A 23,236-nucleotide genomic window follows, 5' to 3' on the forward strand; every position below is an offset into this window, starting at 1 on the left:
CAATCCCTCCTCTCTTAGTTGATACGTCTACTTTGTTACCTTCATTGATGACTACGAATGCAGATGTGGGTGGTTCGTGTGAAGGCCAAGTCAGAGCTATTCTCATGCTTTCAGCATTTTACTGCCATGTCTGAAAACTCAAGTGTCTGCAAATTGGTTACTCTCCGCTCTGACAATGGATGGGAGTATATCAAAGGAATTTGCAGCATTTCTTACTTCTAGGGGCATTATTCATTAGTGCACAATGGAGATGGGCCAATGGCCAACTGTGCGCTCAAGGGAAAGTCTTTGCGAGATAAGTTTTGGTTGGATGCGATTTATACAGCTTGCTATGTGCTGAATTGTTCACCTACTTGGGCATTAAAGATTGTCATGCCTTATGAGGCATGGAATGGCAAAAAGCCAGTGGTTGCACACATGTATCTTTGGATGTCTTGCTTATGCTCATGTTCCATCTCAAAAGAGACGAGTTGCAGGAAAAAGCAATTAATTGCATTTTTTAATGGGTACAATACTAAGAGCAGAGGCTATTGATTGTATCAACCAGTGACATGCCAAGTGCTTGTCAGTAGAGATGTTGTCTTTGCTGAAATTTTGGAAGTGCCTTTGTGTAACTGCAAAAATCAGCCAGCTGTTGGCTCTGAAGATGTGTTTGATTCACTTATGCCATTATTCAGATCATTGCTAGAGATTATTAAGCATGCATCCTTTCAATCCCATGCACCATTGTAGCAAACTTAGCAACCCTCCCAAGCTGATTTTCAGCCTGATTTTCCCTCCATTGAGGCAACGGATCATGATGATGTAGTGACTGCAGAAAGGGCTGCTATCCAGAAGCAAAGATAGTAACCAGATGGTGATGGCTGTTGGATAGCTTATGACCCATGGGACATTAGACAGATTGCTCCTTTTCTTGGATGTACTAGAGCAGCTTCTCATTAGGCGTAAGGGAACTTTACAAACTCTGCTTTATTGGCCATTGCTTGTGGTGAAGAGCCTTTTTGTGTTGAGGATGCTATTGAGGACAGATGTTGGCTGGATGCTATGTGATCAGAGTTGCATAGCATTAAAGATAACAATGCTTGGAAGTTATGTGATTTGCCTAAATGCAAGCATGTCATTGGCACTAAGTGGGTCTTTAAGCTTAAATGTCATGTAGACAATAGCATTGATCACTATAAAACTAGACTTGTGGCAAGGGTTATGCTTAGAGATAGGGATACTCTCATTTAGTACATTCATTTTCAATGAAGGTACTCTTGCACGCTTCTTTGTGTGTTTACTCTCACTCTCACTCTCTAGTGTACTATAAGTGGGTTGTGGATCTAGTGACCATATCTTTGGGATTATGGTAGATGAGAGATATTATGTTTGCATAGGAGGATTTATTAATGTATGCTTGAAATTGATTACAAATGGTTGTATTTCAACGATTTCTTGTGACACAACTAATCTAGGGGTACACAATAACCTTGGCATCTTCAATGTTGGCCTCCAACCAACTATAGTGTTCCAAAAATGTGAATGAACACTTTAGCCTACCAAACCCTAAAAATTACAGCCAACATTTGAATCCAATTTCATGAAGGATTTTCTTGAATAACTATTCTACATAGTACCCATGCAATCCCATACTAGTCTCACAAATAGAGGGATCTCTCATGTTGAAACTATGTGAACGTTGCTTTCTTCACTACAAAGTTTCCCAGAAGTGCACAAGGCTTGAGATCTTAGAGAAGAGAGGATCTTAGCCCGTAGTGCGGTGCTAATCTGTTTTTTCTACACACACACACACACACACACACACACACACACACATGAAATAGCAGTATACCTTGTTATAAATATAGTTAGAAAGCTTTCTAATGGATTCCTCATACCAAGAGGAGAAGATTGGCTATTGTCTACTCCAATGTTTTTAGCTCATGTTCTATGGCTGAAATCTACATTTTTGTAACAAAGAAGAGAAGCATGGCTCTCTATGCTTGGACTGCTCAAAATGAGAGAAAAAAGGAGCCCCAAATAGCCAAGATAAGCTTTTCAAATGAGTAACCAGTTGTCCTTAAATAAGATCTCATTTTTAATGAAGGGCTAATAATTAATTAATGACTTAGTCATTAATCGTAAGGGAGTTGCTCACTCAACTAAACTTAAGCTTAGTGCTAACTCTATAAGTGCCCTAAGTGGGTTGGTTACTAGTCGAAACCTTGAACATAACTCAATTCTAAGATGCAAACTTTCAATGTAATCAAAGTTTCACATTACACCTTGTGACTTTGCCTTATCATTAATCGTAAGGGAGTTGCTCACTCAACTAAACTTAAGCTTAGCGCTTACTTTATAAGTCAAGTGCCCTAAGTGAGCTGCTTACTAGTTGAAACTTTCAGCATAACTCAATACTAAGGTGCAAACTTTCAATATAATGAAAGTTTCACATTACACCTTGTTACTTTGCCTTGCTCTTATAATATGTAGCTTGTACACTTGTACAGTGCATGTGCAGTCTCAAATCCTTCACCATAGGTGTAGTGATCATCATTCTAGAAGCTAGGGGTGCCAAAATTAAGTTCATTTTAATTACACAGCTTCATGAAGTTTAATTAAATCATTATGTTCATTTCTCATTCTAGTGACAATGGAGCCCTTTGCTTTGAAACCAGATGATTGCCATGACTTGCCTTTGCTCTCATAGCTGGCTACAAATGCTTAATATCCCTTAACTACATTTGAGTAGTAACTTAAGACTATGCTTCTTGCAATAGTAAGAATATCAGCTCATAAAATGAGTATAAATTAACATTACACTTTACCAATGATCAAAGAGAAGTAGCAAAACTTTGATAGGACTTAGATAAACTAGCTAGAGAGAGAGAGAGAGAGAGTGTGTGTGTGATGGCGAGGAGTCTGGTGCGTAGGCGATGGTGGATCTGCTTCCTTGTCTAGCGGACATGTCTGCTGCCTTCGTCAAACGTTTTGCCCTGCTCGTGTCATCGCGCCCAACCCTCGTCTGCTGCCTTCGACCATCATTTCGCCCTGCGCGTGTCCTCGCGCCCAACCCTAGCCCGCGACCTGCTGTCTTTCTACCGTGCGATCTTCTTGCTCATGTCGCCCTGATTTGCAACGGACGGGTCACCAGCACAGGGTGTGCGCCCTGGTTGCGCTGTCGCGTCCTGCTTGTCCGTTAGCCTCCTGTCCTTGCCGACGTCGGCGTGGTGATCTGCATCGCCCTATCCTATTCTGTCATCCTCAGTGCCTGACAGCGAGGGTGTGACAACAGGCCCCAATCCGGGTTGCCACATAGCGAGCGCGAGAGTGTGAACCAGCAAGGGAACGAGGCTCTCTCTACCTGTGGACGTGCGCACCTGCGGTCGTCTGTTTCTGCGCATGCGCTTCCCAAGCTTCTTCGTCTGCCGGGTCCGTTTTGCCTGAGAAAGAGGGAGAGCGGCCTGCGCATTCCTGCCTTCCATGAGATCTTCGTTCGGCCTCTGACCGGTATACGCAGTGATACACCATGGCTGGCCTGGACCTGGATTTTATAGACCAAACGATGGCAGCGCTTGGTCCGGACTCTGATACTGAGGAACCTGACGATATGGTTCCGTGCAATGAAGAGATGCCCACTGCTCCTGACTTTCAGCCTGCAGGCAAATGCACCAAACACACTTCGGAGGAGTCAATGGATCATCAGGATCGTTCCTATGCTCAAGTTGCTTCGGACTCTGCAGACTCTCAGGATGTTGACTGGGAGCATTTGCTAGAGTTTGCCAACACTCTACTTGGCGATTATGTTCAACATAATCAGGAAGTCTTTTCCTCATCTTGCACTAGAAGATGTTTTGGAAGCCACTGTTGACCCCAAATCTGTCTTGCGCTCCTTTTCAGTATTCTATGATTGTGCGGTGATACTCTTCTTCACTGGTAGAATCCCCCAGCTTTCCCGTATTCGCCAGTGGCTGCACAGTCTGCTACAAGGGGAATGTGTTGAAGAGATTTTTGTGGGGCCCCGAGGTTTTTTTGAGGTGTTGTTAAAATTTGAGAGGCAACGTGTTGCTCTTCTGTCTAAACTGCCTCTGTTTTTTAATCGCCGTTTGGTCCATGTTATACCATGGCGCCCCATGGCAGATTTTCAGCGCCTGTTGCAACGGGAGTGCCCTGTATGGGTTGAAGTGGAAAATTGCCCGGCTGTTCATTGGCCACTGTTGAAGAACGCCATGGCTGCTGTGGGCACTGTTCTGGTCCCTCCAAGTTTAAGGGCAGTGAATCGTAACCGCTTGTGTATGTTATGGGACACTACCAGGAAAAGGCCTGCGTGGTTATGTCTCAATTGCTCTGGCATGTATCCTTTACACTTTCGTTTGAAATGGGGCAATTTTGCAGGACACTGCTTTTCCTGTGGAAAATTAGGGCATTTCATGGCCGAATGCCCAGAACAGCAACACACTTCAGATGCTGGGCATGTTGCACTACCCATGGAAGATATGGTATGTGATGTCCCGTCGCAGGATGCTATTCACCCACCTAAAGCTCTGGATAAAGGTAAACAACAGGTTTCGGGTTTAGATTCCCGTGGCACAGACTGGGTTGAAGTATGTGCAAAAAAAAGTACCAGGGTGGTTGCTGGCATGGAGAATTTTGTGCCTTCTGCGTCACAAGATTCCATGCATACTTATATGCGCAAGAAAGAAATGTTGTCGTCGGAGCACTCTCCTCTTGCGATGGCTGCCTCTGCCCCCCGTCCTCAACCCACTCGGAGAGTGTATTCGGATCGTCCAAAGGTCCACCAGCTAAGCTGGCTTTTGATACCAGAGGCAACGTCATTACCCCGTGGGATCGTCGTTATCCCCGCTCCATTCCCAAGCCCGCAGATATGCCGTCTACCTCCAAATTTGGTCCACAGAACTCTTTTGCCGTGTTGGTTGATTTCTTGGATGAGGGAGTCCTGGACATTCTCGCAGAAAAGGTCAAATCAAGGCAAGCTGTGCCTCGTACCTGATTTTCTTTTACAAAAAACACATGAAAATAGCCACGTGGAATGTGCGAGGAATCTGTTCTCGCCATAAGCAACATGCCATGTGGACTGTATTGCATGAGAATCAGTGGGATGTCTTGTGTGCTGTTGAACACAAGAGTCACGGTGAAGCTGGAAAAGTTGTGGATTGCCATGGCTTTCGTCTGTTCTATGCAGGGACACAAGCCATGCGTTATTTTGGTGTGCTCATGATTGTACACGAAAAATATCAACCTCTTCTTATTAAAAATGATGTGCATGGCCGCTTTGTGGTGATTGAAATTTTATTCGATGGAGAAATCTTATGGTTACTTGGTCTCTATGCTCCAAATGATCCTTTATCACGCCGGGAGCTTTGGCATACTTTGCAGACTTCTTTGTCACTTGGCAGACGGGGCCTCTTCATGGGGGATTTCAATATGTGTGTTGATTCTTTGCAGTCCACATCGGAGCATTCGGTAATGGACGCGCCGGAAAGCCGTAGGTGGCATGAGTTGGCTCTTGCTGTTCTTAAGCAAGATCTCTGGTCTTGGCTGCACCCGTCTTCTACAGGGTTTACTTTCCATTCCGCTCAGTATACAACAACATGGTCGCGGCTGGACCGCATATACATCATGCAGAATGATGATTTCCTCCCTGAGATGCTTGAAATGAAAGTGTTGCAGCAATATGCATTGTCGGACCATTTTCCTCTGCAGCTTGAGATGATCGCACAACCCATTGCACCTTTTAAGCGATTTCTGGAGAGGCTCCCTTTGCGTTTTAACTCATCTTATTTGAAGCATGCAATCTTTCAGGGTTATATGCAGCAATTGATTGATAGATTCTTACTGGACTTCCCCTCTCAAGGCACTGCTTCGTTTGGACGATTGCTCTGTAATGTGCAGCGGGTTGCTCGGCAGTATGGAATCCATCATGCCTCTCTTTGTCGACAGCGTCGGCAAGCAGCGGAGGACTTGCTGGCTTTGGTTCGTTCTCTGTTGGTGGACACTCCAGATGATGCATTTCTACTAGCACTGGCAATGCGTGTGGCTCATCTTATTCAAGAGTATTAGTTGAAATCGTATCAACAGGCCAAATTGCAGCATCTGACGGAGACTTTGCAAGATAATGCGTGTCAGACTCATAAGTTCTTTCGACCCCTCCATGTCTCTCCTGCTAGAGAGAATATGACTCGACTCTTGGATGCAAAAGGGCACCTGGTCCTTGATCCGCAAACTATTGTGCATATGTGTAGGAATTATTTCATCGACCTTCTTGGTTCCACTTCTCCACCTTCAGCCCAAACTACTCAGGCCCGTTTAGTTTTTTATGACCTGGTCCGTAATCAGGTTCCGCAGGACATGCAAGCCACTATGGAATCAGATATTTGTGAGGCGGAGGTTATGGATGTTTTGTTACACTTACCCAAGGATAAAAGTCCTGGCTGGGATGGTCTCACCAATGAGTTCTTTGAGGTTTTTGCTACCCAATTGGCGAAACCATTGACGGCTTTGTTTCAATAGGTGTGGGAAACGGGGATTATGCCTTCCTCATGGAAAGGACTTATTAAATTGCTTCCAAAGGTTCCTTCGCCGTCTATGTTGAAACATTGGCGCCCAATTTCTTTAATGGGTTCTATGTACAAAATCTTTTCCAAAGTAATGGCGAATCGGCTCCACAAGCATCTCCCTGCCATTGTGCATCCTCTTCAATATGGTTTCATTACGGGCCGAAACATTCTGCACAATGTATTAAATGCGCAACTGACGATTGATTATGCAAGGCATTCTAATCAGGAGGTCGTACTGATTCAATTGGACCTAGAAAAGGCTTTCAACTATTTGGACTGGTCTTTTCTTGCAGAGCTTATGTCTGCTATGGGCTTTGGTGATTGGATGTCTCGACTAATCTACATCATCAGTGCAGCGGCGTCTTCGCGAGTCATGTTGAATGGAGGCGTTACCGAGCCATTTGCCCTTGCCCACTCTGTCAGACAGGGGTGCCTATTGAGCCCTCTCTTCTTTGCCCTTGCGACTCATCTAGTTCTTTCGATGTTATCTCATATGGCAGCTTCCACTCAGTTGCTGGATTGTCGCTTCCTTTTGGACAACATTTCATTAGTCAATCCTTGACTGATGATAGTTTTATGATTCTGCGGGCGGATAAGGACAACCTTTGCAAAGCATTGGATGTTTGGGCTCTCTTTGGTCAGGCTTCCGGCCTTCGCATCAATGCGTTGAAATCAGCCATTCTCAGCTGCACGGAGTCGGATTTGCAGTCATTGAACTGGCAGGGTATCGTTGTGCCGCGTGGCTCCATTGTCAGGCATCTTGGCTACCCCTTGGGCGTTGATGTTCCCCCAAAGCAGCTTCTACAGTGGACTTCTCAGAAACTGGCGGCTAAGTTCCTGTATTGGAAGTCTCAGGCTTGGCCATTCCATGTTTGCCTCAAAGTAGCCCAGACAATTATGTTGCCGATGCTCACATATTTCTTGCCCTTGCTGCCCTAGGCTACTACTACTCTGAATGCTCTGACTCACTTTATTCGTTTTATGTTATGGAAGAAAGATTCCTTGCATGCAGGCATTTCTTGGATTTCTTGGTTGCATGCGTGCACCCCCAAACGCATGGATGGAGGAGCTATTTTGGATACCCAAACTCACATGCTGGCCCTCCGTTGGTCTCTTTTCTGCGCCATGTGCTCAGATCATCATCCTGGGTCATTACAGCCCATTATTTCCTTGAGGAGCATGGGCTTCAGCATGGCAATATCCAAATCCAGAGTTCGTGGTGGCATGTTCTTAATGCCGATTCCCGATTCTCTTGTCTCTCTTCATCACTGCTTGCCCATTTGGTATGTTCCTGGAAACTGGTCCTCCGGAAGGCTCAGTGGCATCCGGCAGAGGATCGCTTAGTTGCTAATTCTTTTCAACTGGAATTGCTAGCAGTCTCGCGGTTACTTTCATGGGAAGGTAAACAAGAGCTTCGACCACAATTCAACCGTATGGCACGTTTGGGCTTAACTTCAGTCGCGGATGCCACCCTTGCCAGTCGCAATGTGTTAATATCATTTCGTACAGCCAGGAGGATCTTTAGGATCCCTCGTGGATACAGGCATTTATGGGAACAGCTTTTAATGGTGCTCCAGAGCAGACAACCCTTTCCTGCCCTTGCTTCGGATCGTCCTTGGCAGGATTGGGACTTTGAAGGCCGGCTGAGTTTCGGCAAAGCTTCCGCTAACCAGGTCTATCATCTTCTGATTAAAGATCATCACTGGCTGGTCACTAAAGCTAATGCTCTATGGGGATTGCGTAAATCCCGGTCATGGTGGAGGGAAACTGTGATGGAAGGGTGGCTGAATAAGACACCCTTCAAATATAAGGTCTTTCTTTGGAGGGTGATGATTGGGGGTCTTCCGCTTGCTTCAGCTCTTTCCAAGCGACGAATATCCAATGGCAACTGTTTCTTTTGCACCACGAGTGTCGAATCTGCCCGTCACCGATTTATTTCTTGCCCTATCGCTAAGAAAATATGGTCGTTCTTGTTAGCCGTTTGGAGAGCGGTGGTTGGTTTCTCGCTAAGGCCCTTTGATTGGGTCTTTGTGCAGCCCAAATACCCAACACCGGCACAGCCACATATGAAGCTCGTGTTTCACTTTCTTCGATATTGGGGCTGTTGGCATAACTGGATCTTCTTAAGGGTCTCTTGCTAGGCTTAAGGGTCTCTTGTATTAGCAGATAGATCTTCTTCAGCATTCTGACTTACTTTCCCGGGAGTACTTGCGTCCCTAGCATATGGCAATTTCCTCTACATCTTTGCCTTGACCTTGTAACTCTTAGAACTAGAACCGTTTCACATGATGGCTTAGTGCCATCATGTATCTTGTAATCAAGTAAACTTGTACTTTTTTCGTGATTAATACAATTACCTTTTACGAGAGAGAGAGAGAGAGAGAGAGAGAGAGAGAGAGAGAGAGAGAGAGAGAGAGAGAGAAATGGTGTCGCCTGCGCCCCGTCGTCATCGTCCGTGGCTCCGTCGCCCGCGCCACGTCCTTGTCATCTGCAATCCTATCGCGTGACCTGCCTTGTTGTCGCGTGCCTGACCTGCCCTGCTATCGCGCCCTGTTGTTGCGTGCCTGACCTGCGAATTCGACTTCGGCTCCTGCTCCTTGCCGTCCGCCCTGTGTGTCAAGGCTCCTGATGTTGCTGTCAGAACTGTGCCCTGTGGACCGTCGCCTGATTCTTGCCGCCGTCTGCCAGCCCTCCGCCTCAGCGCTCTAACCTTTGTCGCTGCCCATTGGCCCTGCGTTTCGCCCTCCTGCACTTGCACGATTAGGGTTGCGCCCAACCCCACGTGTTATCTAGACTCTCTCGGGACAGGCCACAGTTGAGGCTGACAGGTATCAAATAGGTTCCATTGGCTGTGCGTGCCGAATAAGCCCTGGACGACGCCTCTGTACAGAAAAGAGAGAGAGGAAGAGAGCGAGAAAAAGCGAGCGCATGTCAGAGAGAGCGAGGGAGAGCGGCCAGTGTTCGTTTCTACCACCCGTGAGCTCTTGGCTCTGCATCTGACCTCCACAAGTGGTGACTCAACATGGCTGGTCTGGACATGGCCTTTATCGACCAAACGGTGGCAGCCCTTGGTCCGGATTCTGATACAGAGGACCGAGGAGATGCCCTCTGGTCTTGATTTCTAGCCTGGGGACAAACGCACCAAGCAGTCTTCGGAAGCGACAATGGATCATCAGGAACGTTCTTATGCTCAGGTTGCCTCTGATTCTGTGGATTCTCAGGATGTTGACTGGGAGCATTTGCTGGAATTTGCCAACACTCTGCTTGGCGATTATGTCCAACATAATCATGACGCTTTTTTTGACTCTGGAACTGAAGATATGCTGGAAGCCACGGTGGACCCGAAAAATGTCTTGTGCTCATTTTCGGCGTTTTATGACCGTGTTGTTATACTCTTCTTCACTGGGAGGATCCTAGTGCTTTCCCATATTCGCCAGTGGCTGCACAATCTACTACAAGGGGAGTGTGTTGAGGAGATTTTTGTTGGGCCCCGAGGCTTCTATGAGGTGCTGTTGAAATCTCAGCAGCATCGTGCTGATCTCCTGTCTAAACTGCCATTGTTCTTTGATTGCTGTCTGGTCCATGTTGTGTCATGGCGCCCAATGGTAGATTTTCGGCGCCTGCTTCAACGTGAATGCCCTGTTTGGGTTGAAGTGGAAAATTGTCCGACTGTCTATTGGTCACTGTTAAAGGATGCCATGGCCGTTGTGGGCACTGTGCTGGTCCCCCCGAGCCTCAGGGCCATAAATCCTAACCGTTTGTATATGTTATGGGACACGGCTAGGAAAAGGCTTGCTTGGTTACATCTTAATTGCTCTGGCATGCATCCTTTGCACTTTCGTTTGAAATGGGGCAACTTTGCAGGACATTGCTTTTCGTGTGGGAAATTGGGGCATTTTATGGTAGAATGCCCAGAGAAGCAACAGACTTCAGATGCTGAGCATGTTGCGCTGCCCATGGAAGATATAGTGTGCGATGTTCTGTTGCACGATGCCACCCAGCCACCTAAAGTTTTGGATAAAGTTAAACAGCATGTTTCGGGTTTGGATTCCCACGGCAATGACTGGGTGGATGTACGTGCAAAAAAAGATAAAAGACTTGATGCTGGCCTGGCAGATATTGGGCCTAATGCTTCACAAGATTCTATGCGCACTTATATGCGCCGGAAAGAGATGTTGTCTTTAGAGCATCCTGCTCATCCTATGGTTTCTTTTGCACCTCGTCATCAGTCTACTAGGAAAGTCTATTCGGACGGTCCAAAGGGCCCACCTGCTAAGTTGGCTTTTGATAATAAAAGTAATGTGATTACCCCATGGGATCATCGTTATCCCCGCTCCACCCCCAAGACAATGGATATTCCCTCTACCTCTAAAGCCGGCCGTCATAACTCTTTTGCCGTCTTAGTTGACTTTTTGGATGCGGGAGTCCTTGACATTCTGGCAAAAAAGGTTAAATTGAGGCAAGCTGTGCCTCGTTCGTGATTTCCTTTTGAATACACATGAAGATAGCCACGTGGAATGTGCGAGGCATTTGTTCTCGCCATAAGCAACATGCCATGTGGACTGCATTGCATGAGAATCAGTGGGATGCCTTGTGTGCTGTTGAGCACAAGAGTCACAGTGAAGCAGGAAAAGTTGTAGATTGCCATGGATTTCACTTGTTTTACGCAGGGACACATGCCATGCATTATTCTAGTGTGCTTATGATTGTACATGAGAAATATCAGCCTGTTCTCATTAAAAATGATGTACATGGCCGTTTTGTGGTGATTGAAGTTTTATTTGAAGGAGAGATCTTATGGTTACTGGGCCTCTATGCTCCAAATGACCCGTTATCCCGCCGGGATCTTTGGAATACTTTGCAGACCTCCTTGTCACTTGGCAGACGGGGTTTTTTGATGGGGGATTTTAATATGTGTGTTGATTCTTCGCAGTCCACATCAGAACATTCGGTGATGGATGCTCCGGAAAGTCGTGTGTGGAATGCTTTTGCTCTTGCTGTACTTAAGCAAGATCTCTGGTTTTGGCTACACCTCTCTTCTATAGGGTTTACTTTCCATTCTGCGTGGTATGCAACTACATGGTCGCGGTTGGACCGCATGTACATCATGTAGGATGATGATTTTCTTCCTAAGATGCTGGAAATGCAAGTGTTGCGGCAATATGCCTTGTCGGACCATTTCCCTCTACAGCTTGATATACTTGCACAACCCATTGCACCTTTTAAGCAATTCCTGGATAGACTCCCTTTGCGCTTCAACTCCTCTTATTTGAAGCATGCAATCTTTCAGGGCTATATGCAGCAATTGATTGAGAGATTTTTATTGGACTTTGCCGCTGAGGGCAATGCTTCTTTTGAACGCTTGCTCTCTAATGTGCAGCAGGTTGCTCGGCATTATGGGATCCATCATGCCTCTCTTTGTCGGTGGCGTCGGCATGCAGCGGAGGCCTTACTGGCTTTGGTTCATTCTCTGCTGGGGGGCACTCCAGATGATGTATTCCTGCTGTCATTGGCGATGTGTTTGGCTGATCTTATTAAAGAGTTTCAGTTGAAATCTTATCTAGGCCAAATTGCAAAATTTGAACGACAACTTGCAAGACAGTGCTTGTCAGACTCATAAGTTATTTCGAGCTCTACATGCATCTCCTGCGCGAGAAAATATGACCAGACTACAGGATTCAGAAGGACGAATGATCATTGATCCCCAGACGATTGTGAATATGTGCAGGAATTATTTTGTTGACCTTCTTGGTTCTTCTCCTTTGCCTTCTGACCACGTTACTCATGCATGTTCAGTTTTCTATGATTTGGTCTGCAATCAGGTTCCACTTGATATGCAAACTACTTTGGAGATAGATATTTGTGAGGCAGAGGTTATGGATGTTCTGTTACACCTTCCCAAGGATAAAAGTCCTGGTTGGGATGGTCTCACCAATGAATTCTCTGAGACTTCTGCTACCCAACTGGTGAAACCATTGACGGCTATGTTTCAGCAGGTTTGGGAAACGGGGTTCATGCCTTCCTCATGGAAAGAATGTCTTATTAAATTGCTTCCTAAAGTCCCTTCGCCGTCAATGTTGAAACATTGGAGGCCAATTTCTTTGATGGGTTCGATGTATAAAATCTTTTCCAAAGTGATGGCGAATCGGCTCCACAAGCATCTTCCGGCCATTGTGCATCTGCTTCAATATGGTTTCATTAAGGGCCGAAACATTCTGCACAATATCTTAAATGTGCAAATGGCTATCGACTATGCAAGGCACTCGAATCAGCAAGTGGTTTTGATTCAATTGGATCTGGAGAAGGCTTTTGATTATTTAGACTGGTCTTTTATTCCACAACTTATGTCTACTATGGGCTTTGGTACTCGGATGTCCCGCTTGATCTACACCATTAGTACTGCGGCTTCTTCGTGAGTTATGCTAAATGGTAGTGTCATCGAGCCATTTGTCCTTGCATGCTCTGTGAGACAAGGTTGCCCTTTGAGTCCTCTCTTCTTTGCCCTTGCGACTCATCTAGTTCTTTCCATGTTATCTTCCATGGCAGCTTCTACTTAGTTGGTTGGATTATCCCTTCCTTTTGGACAGCACTTCATTACTCAATCTTTGGCTGATGACAACTTTATGATTCTGCGTGCTGACAAGGACAATCTTCGCAAAGCATTAGATGTTTAGACACTCTTTGGTCATGCTTCTAGTCTTCATATCAATGCTTTCAAATCGGCCATTCTCAGTTGCACGGAGTCCAATTTACAGTCGTTGGGCTGGCAAGGTGAGGTTGTTCCCCGTGGTTCCATTGTCAGGCAACTTGGGTACCCTTTGGGTGTTGATGTTCGGTCAAAACAACTTCTCGATTGGATTTCACAGAAAATGGCAGCTAAGTTTCTGTATTGGAGGTTGCAGGCTTGGCCCTTCCATGTTCGTCTCAAAGTGGCTTAGACCATTATGTTGCCGATGCTCACATATTTCTTGCCATTGCTGCCTTGGACTACTACTACTTTGAATGCGCTCACTCGGCACATTCGTTTCATGTTATGGAAGAAGCATTCCTTGCAGCTAGGCATTTCATGGATTTCTTGGTCGCATACATGTACCCCCAAACGCATGGGTGGTGGGGCTATTTTGGATGCTGAAACTCATATGTTGGCACTTCGTTGGTCTCTTTTTCGTGCCATGTGCATGGATCAGCACCTGTGGGTCCTTATAGCCGTTATTTTCTTGAGGATCACAGGCTTCTGCATGGTAATACACAAATTCGGAGCTCCTAGTGGCATGTTCTTAATGCAGACTCACGGTTTTCTACTCCTTCCTCATCCGTGCTTGTTCATTTGGTCTGCTCCTGGAAATTGGTTCTCCAGAAGGTGCGTTGGCATCCAGCGGAGGACTGCTTACATGCTAACTCTTTTCATCTGGAATTGTTGGCAGTTTCGCGACTACTTTCTTGGGAAGGCAAACATGAGCTCAGAGCCAAATTTAACCGGATGGCACGTTTGGGCTGGACTTTAGTTGCAGATGCAACCCTTGCCAATCGCAACATCTTCATATCCTTTCGAACAGCCAGGAGGCTTTTCAGAATTCCTCGTGGATACCGTGATTTTTGGGAACAACTTTTGTCAGTGCTCCAGAGTAGGCAACCCTTTCCTGCCCTTGCTTTGGATTGTCCTTGGCAGGACTGGGACCTTGCGGGTCGGTTGAATTTGGGATAGGCCTCAGCTAACTAGGTGTATCATCTTCTGATTAAAGATCATCAATGGCTGGTTACTAAAGCTAATATTGTATGGGGATTGCGGAAATCTCAGTCATGGTGGAAGACAACTGTGATGGAGGACTGGTTGAACAAGACACCTTTCCAATGCAAGGTTTTTCTTTGGAGGGTGATGATTGGTGGCCTTCCGCGTGCTTCAGCCCTTTGTTCCTTTTGCACCACTACTGTTGAATCGGCCCGTCATCGATTTATTTCGTGCCGTCTCGCAAAGAATATCTAGTCGCTCTTGTCAACGGTTTGGCGTGCAGTGGTTGGCGTCTCGCTAAGCCCTTTGGATTGGGTTTTTGTACGACCAAAATACCCCGCACCAGCACAGCCGCATATGAAGATCTTGTTTCATTTTCTTAGATACTGGGGATGTTGGCACAATTGGACAACTCGGAATGCCTTTCTTTTTGATTCCGCCTCTAATGTCCCGGCACATATTGTGAGGCTTAAAGGTCTCTTGCATTGGCAGATAGATCTCATTCGGCACTCGGGCTTACTCCCTCGGGAGGACTTACTTCCCTGGCATAAGGCAATTTCCTCCGCGACTTTGCCATGACTTTTGTAACTCTTTTGTAGTTTAGCACTGGAGCCTTTACAAATGATGGCTTAGTGTCATCATGTATCTTGTAATCAAGTAAACTTGTACTCTTTTTCGTAATTAATACAATTACCTTTTACGAAAAAAGAGAGAGATTAAGAGAGCAAATGCAATCTTCTCAAACTTCATAGCTTCACAAAATCCTTTCTTTAGAGAACAATGCAACATCACCACTAACTTGGCTTCAACGTGCAACGTTATGGCACTTTTTGTGGTGCAGTCTAACCAAGACTGTACAGCATGCAAAGGCCCATAACTTTCACTATAGAGCTTACTACATTAAAGAGTTGGAGAAATATGTTACTTTGACATATTATAGAGTGCATTGAAGATTTTCTTGTCAAAGAAACATGTTTTTCCAACTTTATAAAGGAAAAAAAACTTCTTCTTAGATGGGAATTCCTTATCACCACTTATGATTGTCCGTTATCTAATATAATTGTCATCTATACCAAGGTCCTCTAAGGCTCTTATATCAACTCATATTCCTTCCTAAGGAATTTGATAACTCTTGTTCCTTGGAGAAAAAGACAGTATCATGACCCAAAATATGACCATACATGAGCTTAAAGGTTCCATTCCGATCATTTTAAGTACAAACATGATCCTCTTCTAAGCTATAGAGTGAAAGTTATGACACTCTTTTTTGTATTGTCTAACCAGGACCCTACTAGTTGTGAAAGGGCCTTTTCTGCACCGTACACTCCTAGTTAGATGGAACCAAAAAAAGTGCCATGAATTTCACTCTAGAGCTTGGAATGAAGTCACGTTTGTACTCAAAATGATCGAAATGGGTCTTGGAGCTTATTTGTGGTCTAACATGATCAAAATCCTCACATTTAAAAATCTGCATCCAAAATTTTCATGTTTCTACTTGTGTTTGCCTTGCATCTCAAACTTTGGCCCTTAATACTATCTTTCTCTTCAAGTAATTAGTATTATCACACTTTGTCTCTAAGTAGTGTTATCATACTCCTTAAGCTTGCAGTGTTAGCTCAAATAATTATCCTTTGCTTCAAGTAATTGACATCACTAGTATTTAGAGGAAATAAAAGTTGATGCAAAATGCTTAGGATCCTAGCATAAACGATCATTATTTTAAATAAGAGATTGTCAATGAGGAGGATGTTTTAGCTAAGATATATTATCTTCTCAAAAAATTGTTTGGGATATTGATAACAGATACTTTTGAATCTAAAATCCAATTGTGAGAGTTCCATTGCAGGTGCCACTTGTTGTTAAGATTAGGTATCAATCTATTTAATGGAGTGATGCTTTACATGTGCATTGTGAATTTCTTGTGTTTTCTACTTAACATTGTTATATTTGTATAGCATACACAATTACATCAATATATGTTGGCGAGTCTTTACACATGTCAAATAGTAAAATCATGGTATTCTTGATCTGGCTCTATAGTGCACAAAAAGGCAAATTTGATATTGTCAGATTATCTCCGTATGTGCCATAGGGTCCAGGTGAATTTCAAGCTTAGATTTTGCTTATTTACCCTTGTGATGTATGTGTCCACTGAATCTTCCTTAAGCATATTCTTAGTCTCAACCCGCTTTCACAAGTAAAAGCTACACATGCTTCACTGTGTACCTAATTCTAAAAGGCAAGTACAACCCATGCATGTTTGGCTATGGTGCATGACCGTATGTGTAGTATGACCTATCTCTTGCATGGAAGGCAATCAATGCATATGCTTGGCATCTCTCCTATCCCATCTCAAGCTATTTATAGTGGAAGGAGTAGTTGGGGAGCGGATGAACTAGTAAAAACAATAGATGAACCAATGGATTTGCTTGCAATTGATTGTACAACAAGGCTTGTAGGCCTAACCTTTGTACTAGATTCATATCCTTAAAAATTGTTGTGCGGCTAGCATATGATGGATTGTGTATATCCACATCAAATAGTTGGTATATTCATACCTGTCATTATCCCCAAACATCTCAAGCAAATCACTCTTAGCTGTCATTTTCTTACTTACATTGTGTATATGGACAAATGCAATTGGTTGCTATCCAAGAATCTGTATACATAAAATACATGAGGAATAGAAATTTGAAACTCAAATACTTAGATAAAATACATTGTGAAACTCAAATACTTACAAATTGGAACTGGTGCCGAAGGTAATGAAACCGATGTTCAAAAAGACATTGCCAATGTTAAAGAGACTTGCTACTAATGTCAGAGCCTCAATCCCAATGAGTTTTAATTAGTTTGCAATGGAGAACTAGATGGGTGTCAGACGGAATGAAACCAACTTTCCTTTTGGGATAGGGTGGTAAATAACCTAATTTAACACTAATTACATCAAGCATAAAATTCGCGTAAACTGAAAATGCACACTTTACCACTTTAATCTTGGACATTGGACGCAATGTTGGCCCCAAGACTAGTATTGCTTTTGGTATTTCTATATCTTATATTGCAAATAGAAGGAGTACAACTGAGATCCTTTGATCTTCTCCACTAATCCAAGTATCTCTTGTTGTCAATACTACCTAGCAAGCCTCCAAACCAATTTGCCCCTTGATTTGCTTGGAGATTGGTCTTCACCCTACTCCTTGAAAGACAAATTTAGCCCCAAATCTGATATTGGCTAGCTGGCCTCTTGAATCTCCTTGAAATTCCTCAATTTCAGCTGCAAGTCCTAGGCCCTCAATTCTAAACACCCATCTCGATGCGGCTATTAAAACCCTAATTTTTACTATAAATTATGATTTACAATAGAGATTAATTGAAATCTCTTCCTTTGATGGCTCGAACTGCTGGAAAATGTTGAGATAACTTGAGAGATAGCTAAAGAATGAGAGAGAATGTTGTAGAGAGAAATTTCAGAGTTTCATCGCGAGAAAGGCTGAAAATTCATTGCTACCCTGCTCAAACGGCCATGGAAGCTATCACCCACAGCTTAGGACCACTAGAAAGATTGTTGCCCTCTCCTATTGTTGTCATCTACATGAGAAGGACTTTGGACTGTTGTCACTTGCTCCTAGAGGGCTCCAAATTGCTATCACATGTTGTAGGATTGATCCTTGCAGTTGCAAATCACATCAGCAGCCTCTCTTTGCTCTTTAACAGTCTTCTTCTCTCTCACAATGGTTGGAATAAACTTCCACCGGCCCTTAAAAACGTTTTTTCCACTTGCATGGGCAAGTTTTGCGAAGTGGCAGCCTTCTAATCTCATTTTCTAGCATTATCTAGCTTATTAAATTAATTTTCAGAATGTTAGTTTTGAAAATTAATTTAATAATTATTCTAATGCTCAAAAAATCAATTTCACCAATCAATAATTAAATTGGCCAATTTGTCTTACAAGTATCCTTGAATAGTTATTAGCCCTTAGACACCGGGTACCACCTAATATGTGTGAAGCATAACTTATTACAACTTTTGCCTTTGGCACCACTTGATATCTTGAGGTCTGAGGTTCCACACTGTGAAATAATTGACTTGCAACTCACATGTGTAAGTCACATTAGCACATTTGATTAACTTTTAATCAAATGCTAAGCAAAGCACTAAAATTTCACATCCTCGTGGCACGGAGCTTTTGATACTATTGTGGGAAACTCGGCAGGCATCGGGTAGAGTTGCTAGCATGGTGAACTTGCTGTGCAGATGGCTTTTGCAGCAACATGGTGGAGGCACATGTGGCTTGATAGGTGGCATGGGGCAGCAAGGTGCGTAGGCTGGTGAACAAGAGGTGACAAAAGTGATTACTATAGGGGTGGCTGCAAAAACCCAATCAGCTGGTGAAGATGTTGCAGGTGGTGGAGCAAGGTGCAAGAACTTTGGCAGAGATAGCATGCTTTTGGAGTGGGTGTAGAAGCTGGTGCTGTTGGAGACAGCATTGAGCAGGGGGAGTGGGTGCAGACACTGGCGCTGCTGGAAACAGTGTTGAGCAGTAGAGCAACTAGCGCTGCTGTTAGCTGTGGCAGTGGTGGTTGAGTAGGCAATGGCAGCTGAAGACTGAGATGGACAGTTGACTGAGAAAGAGAAGAAGCTAAGTGGAAAGCTCAATGGCTCTCGAGAGTCCAATGGTGGCAGTGTGACAATGAGACGTGGCTTGGATACCACTGTTGGATTGAAGCTTTGCTGCGTGCGCACACAGAGATGCACACTTACAGTGAGCAACAGCAAGAGAAAGGAGTGCTGGAACGTAACTTCCATTATTGTGAGAATGATAGAATGAAGGTACAAACATAAGGTACTGTAGTACCACACCCGAAGGGGTGTTAACATGAAGGAAAAAGCCCTTCTCCAGCTAGAAGGTTAAAAGTGCTTGTGTCATAGGGAGCATTCACACTAGAACGACTAGAGGATCATCCCAAGCGTAACACAGGAAAATATATGCTGAATTTTCATTTTGTGACACCAATAGTCTCCTAAACTATCAACCATGGTCAGTTGAGATCTTCAGTGAAGGTGTACAGTAGTAGTGATTTGCCTAGTTGTCCTTGCTCCTGCCCACCTTGATGGATATTCCACAACTGTAAAAATGTAGATGATTTTCTGTTTTCCTCTCATGTGTGCATGTGTATGTGTGTGTGTGTGTGTACATGTGTAACTTTGTGTAACATTTTTTGGCCTTCACTTGTATCATATTTGGTTTTGAGAGATGGTGTTATTTGTTGGAGATTTAGGTATCTCAACTTTTTGTGCTTACCATCCCCATCAGTATTTTATGACTGTGGCTCTCTGTTTTTTGAACATACTGGGTAGTTGACAGTATGTTTTGGTAAAAATTACTTTTTAAGTGATCTCAGCATATGCTTGTGTTTGCAATATGCAGGATGGTGCAGCTATCAAAACGTTGGCAACAGCTGCACGGCTTGATATTGAGGATTTTACTGGCAGGGAGGTGTTTATAGAGGTACGCATCAATCACAATATTCTACTTTCTCTGCACAGCTGGCTTTATAACTAGTGACGGTGAATTTTTTTGTTTGATGGATCAATAGATAAAAGTGAAGGTGAAGGAAAACTGGAGGGCGAACGAAGGTCTTTTGAAGTACTATGGCTATAGTGGTCAGCTAGCAGGTTGAGGGCTCTAGATGCACATGTTGTTCTGGCCACAAAGAGCAAGTCTAATGGTGGTAATCGTATGGACATGATCCATTGTTCGTCAATGAAGTGTCCAAGAGATCAGAAAATCTTGACCTGTGTTTGTCACAGATTCGGAGTACTACTACACCTCTCAGGACAATAGAGTCAAGCCTGACTTTTTCAGAATGGGCTTTGCTAAGATGACATGAGCCATTGCCGTGTTGAGAGTGTAAGAAGCGTCTGATTAAAGGTTGTCGATAGTCAAACAGAGTGCTCTGAATGCTCAGGCTTTCAAGGGACAGCCAAATGGGTTGGCATGGAATGCCATGGGGAAGTGGAAATCGCAGCTGAGTTACAAGCTGTTTTTGAGGACAGGAGGTGAAGATTTTGAGGAAGGGAATCGGTAACAATTCAACATGTTGTACAACTACAGGCAGGGCTGACAGATGCAATTTGTCTGATGGGATGCAGCTTACAAGTATCTATTATGATTCTTGAGTGGAATTGATCTCTGTGCTGAAGATCGCTGATGACTCAGAGACTTTGAGGCTGAGGGATTAATTTCTGTGTTGTAGTTCTATGCTCCATGAATTAGTTGAGTTATAGGTCCTGTCTTTCTTTTGTTTATAAGCCAAAGGCTTCAACTCTTCAACTTTTGCTAGAGTTCAATTACTGGCACAGTAATTTAGCTACCTGCAAATGTTGGTAGCTAAGGTTGAATTTGTACTAAAATTTACTTATGCTTTGACATTTTATACTCTATTAAATGATGCCATGATAAGATTATCTTGCATTTGTGATGCACAAAAGCTATCAATATGGTTATTATAAAGGGGGGAAAAGCCCTCATTAGAACTTTGGATTCAAACTCTCATTACTAATACCTTTTGTTTTCATGAATATGCATAATTTGGCTTTTGACCTTAGTGGCAAAGCTTGGAGCAACCATTCACGGTTCATGCTCTTTGTTGTTCTAAATATGATATTGGGCTTTTGGTTGTATAGCTTTTATCAAGTTAGGGGTTGCACAATTTCTTCTATAGAGATCTTCCTTGTTTATCATTCCATGTGTTTGTCAACTGCACAATTTCATTGGTTGTATGGCTAGATTGGAGTGCACTTTTGAGAAAGAGGTGGTGATCACAATCGTAGTTAGGATCTTGCCTTGGTGATTTTTCATTGTAATTTTCATGGTTAACCCTCTTGGCCAAAAAAGTACGACTGTGGTTTTGGTTTCATATGGAGGTTGTTATCAATGGGATTGCTCTTACGACCTATAGAATTCATATAGAAGTGCTCCTTTAGACTTGGTATGGTTGAAATATTTCAATAATCCTTGTAGAGGTGATCCATGCCATAACAAGTGTGGGTATTGAAGAACGCAATTGTTTAACTCAAATAGCAATATCGCTTGTGCTTTTATAACACATGAAAATCATCTTTGATGTTGTTTTACAATTATAAGGTGTGGATATGAATTTAGCCCTCAATTTATATTTACTTCTTGTATTTGAGAGGTGACTAAGTAATGGTTATCTACATGGATGTTTAATGCGGGAAACACTTACTTGGCAATACTTCATTTAGACACACCTTTACTTTTAAAGGTGAATCTATTGCATTATATGATGTATGATATTAGAAACACTTACTTCGCAGTACTCTAATTAGAAATACATTTGTTTTGAAGGTAAATTTATTGTAATACATTATTTACTTTTTTAGGAGTAGTGTGAACACACTTGGGACCATTGGATTTTTACATTAAAGGTGCATCCACTAGCTTCTACACACCTTACCTTAGTCCCTTTTAAGATATTGTACTTATCTTTGGTGCCTTCTCTTTCATTATCTTGAATAAGTTATGAGCTTCTTATTGTTCCTTCATACTCCTCCATCAATGCTTAAATTCTTGCTTTTCACATAGGCCATTGTTCCCATTAATTCATATTAGTGCCACCTTTCCACCCTCCTATGCAAGCCTCTTGCACATGGATGCCAAAGTCATTAATTTACTATAACATTTGCTAGACTTATATATGAAAGAGATCCCAATTTGCAATCTATTTTGCAAAGAACATGTGTTGCGCTCCATAGACAACTTTCAAGAAATTTTTGCAATCTATGCAACATTTGCTTACTTTGTTGCATTTCGTAATTTTGTTGTATTTTGTTGGCCAACTCGACTAAGTTTTATTAGTAGCTCCCATCATGGGTAAAATTTCCTCTTATTGCTCTTAATACAATCAGTTTTATGATTTGTATGAGCTTTTTCCATTTTGTGACACACTAGCATTACAACATTATCCCATGTTGGAAGCATATATATTGCTTCTATGATATGGGATATTTTGTAGTTGTGCCTTGACTAGTTTACTAGTGCTTCTATGAGATCAAAATGCATGGAGCAATGATGCATTCAACAATTTGCCATCAAGTAATAAGAAGCTTGATGGGATCAACCATATGATGTGGTCCCATTTGATGTATCATGTATTGGTTGTCAAAGGCCTATGAAATGTTGTTATGAGTATTGAAAAGTAGCATGAGTCTCTTGCTATAGGTATTGTTTCTAAAGACAATGGAGAATGGGATTAGGTCCCAATAATATGGTGCCAAACGTGCCACCAACCAAATAAAAATCTAAATGGGATGGAAAGGATACACAAGCTCATGCATTAGTGACCTCATTTTACAAACAATGATCATACCTCATATTCTCATGTAAACTTGCTAAATAATGCATTAGTGACCTCATTTTACAAACAATGATCATACCTCATATTCTCATGTAAACTTGCTAAATAATGCATTAGTGACCTCATTTTACAAACAATGATCATACCTCATATTCTCATGTAAACTTGCTAAATAAGCAGACTTGAGATGTGCTTGCTCAGCTTTGTCAAGTACTAAATGAGACAAGTGTTGAAACTTGTATAAGCAATTGGATCTTAGCATATGAATGATGGAGACGACTATATTTCTCACAAAAGTCCAAGATCTCAAAGACTGACTTCTTGTGATTGATGAGATCATGGTGGATGTCACCTTATTTACCAACATTTGGAATACCTCAAGATGGACATTTGTTGCAAGCCAAAGAGCAAGGGAAATGCCGCTTTGCTAATGGATCAAAGACAAACTGATTTTGCACCAAATTTTAGTCAAAACAGTGATTGATGTGATAGAGAGAATAATCTTTTTTGTAGTTGTTGCTAACGTGATGGCTAGTCACATTATCAAGAATTGTCTAAACTTG

The 23,236-nt window shown here is 43.0% G+C and overlaps 1 protein-coding gene across 1 annotated transcript in view; it reads left to right on the top strand.

Moving 5' to 3' along the window:
* LOC148028962 (GTP-binding protein Era-like protein) overlaps positions 1–20,847 on the top strand; it is a 120,452-nt gene extending 99,605 nt beyond the window's left edge. The window contains exons 8-9 of the mRNA XM_087687756.1: positions 19,721–19,801; positions 19,890–20,847. Coding sequence (XP_087543882.1) covers positions 19,721–19,801; positions 19,890–19,973 — 165 coding nt within the window. The 3' untranslated portion in view covers positions 19,974–20,847. The remainder of the gene's footprint in view (positions 1–19,720; positions 19,802–19,889) is intronic.
* Positions 20,848–23,236: the final 2,389 nt, after the last annotated feature.

This window comes from Lygodium microphyllum, chromosome 11 (assembly GCF_053477565.2).
Source record: "Lygodium microphyllum isolate KBCC chromosome 11, Lygodium_microphyllum_v1.1.10, whole genome shotgun sequence".
Lineage (NCBI taxonomy): Eukaryota > Viridiplantae > Streptophyta > Polypodiopsida > Schizaeales > Lygodiaceae > Lygodium > Lygodium microphyllum.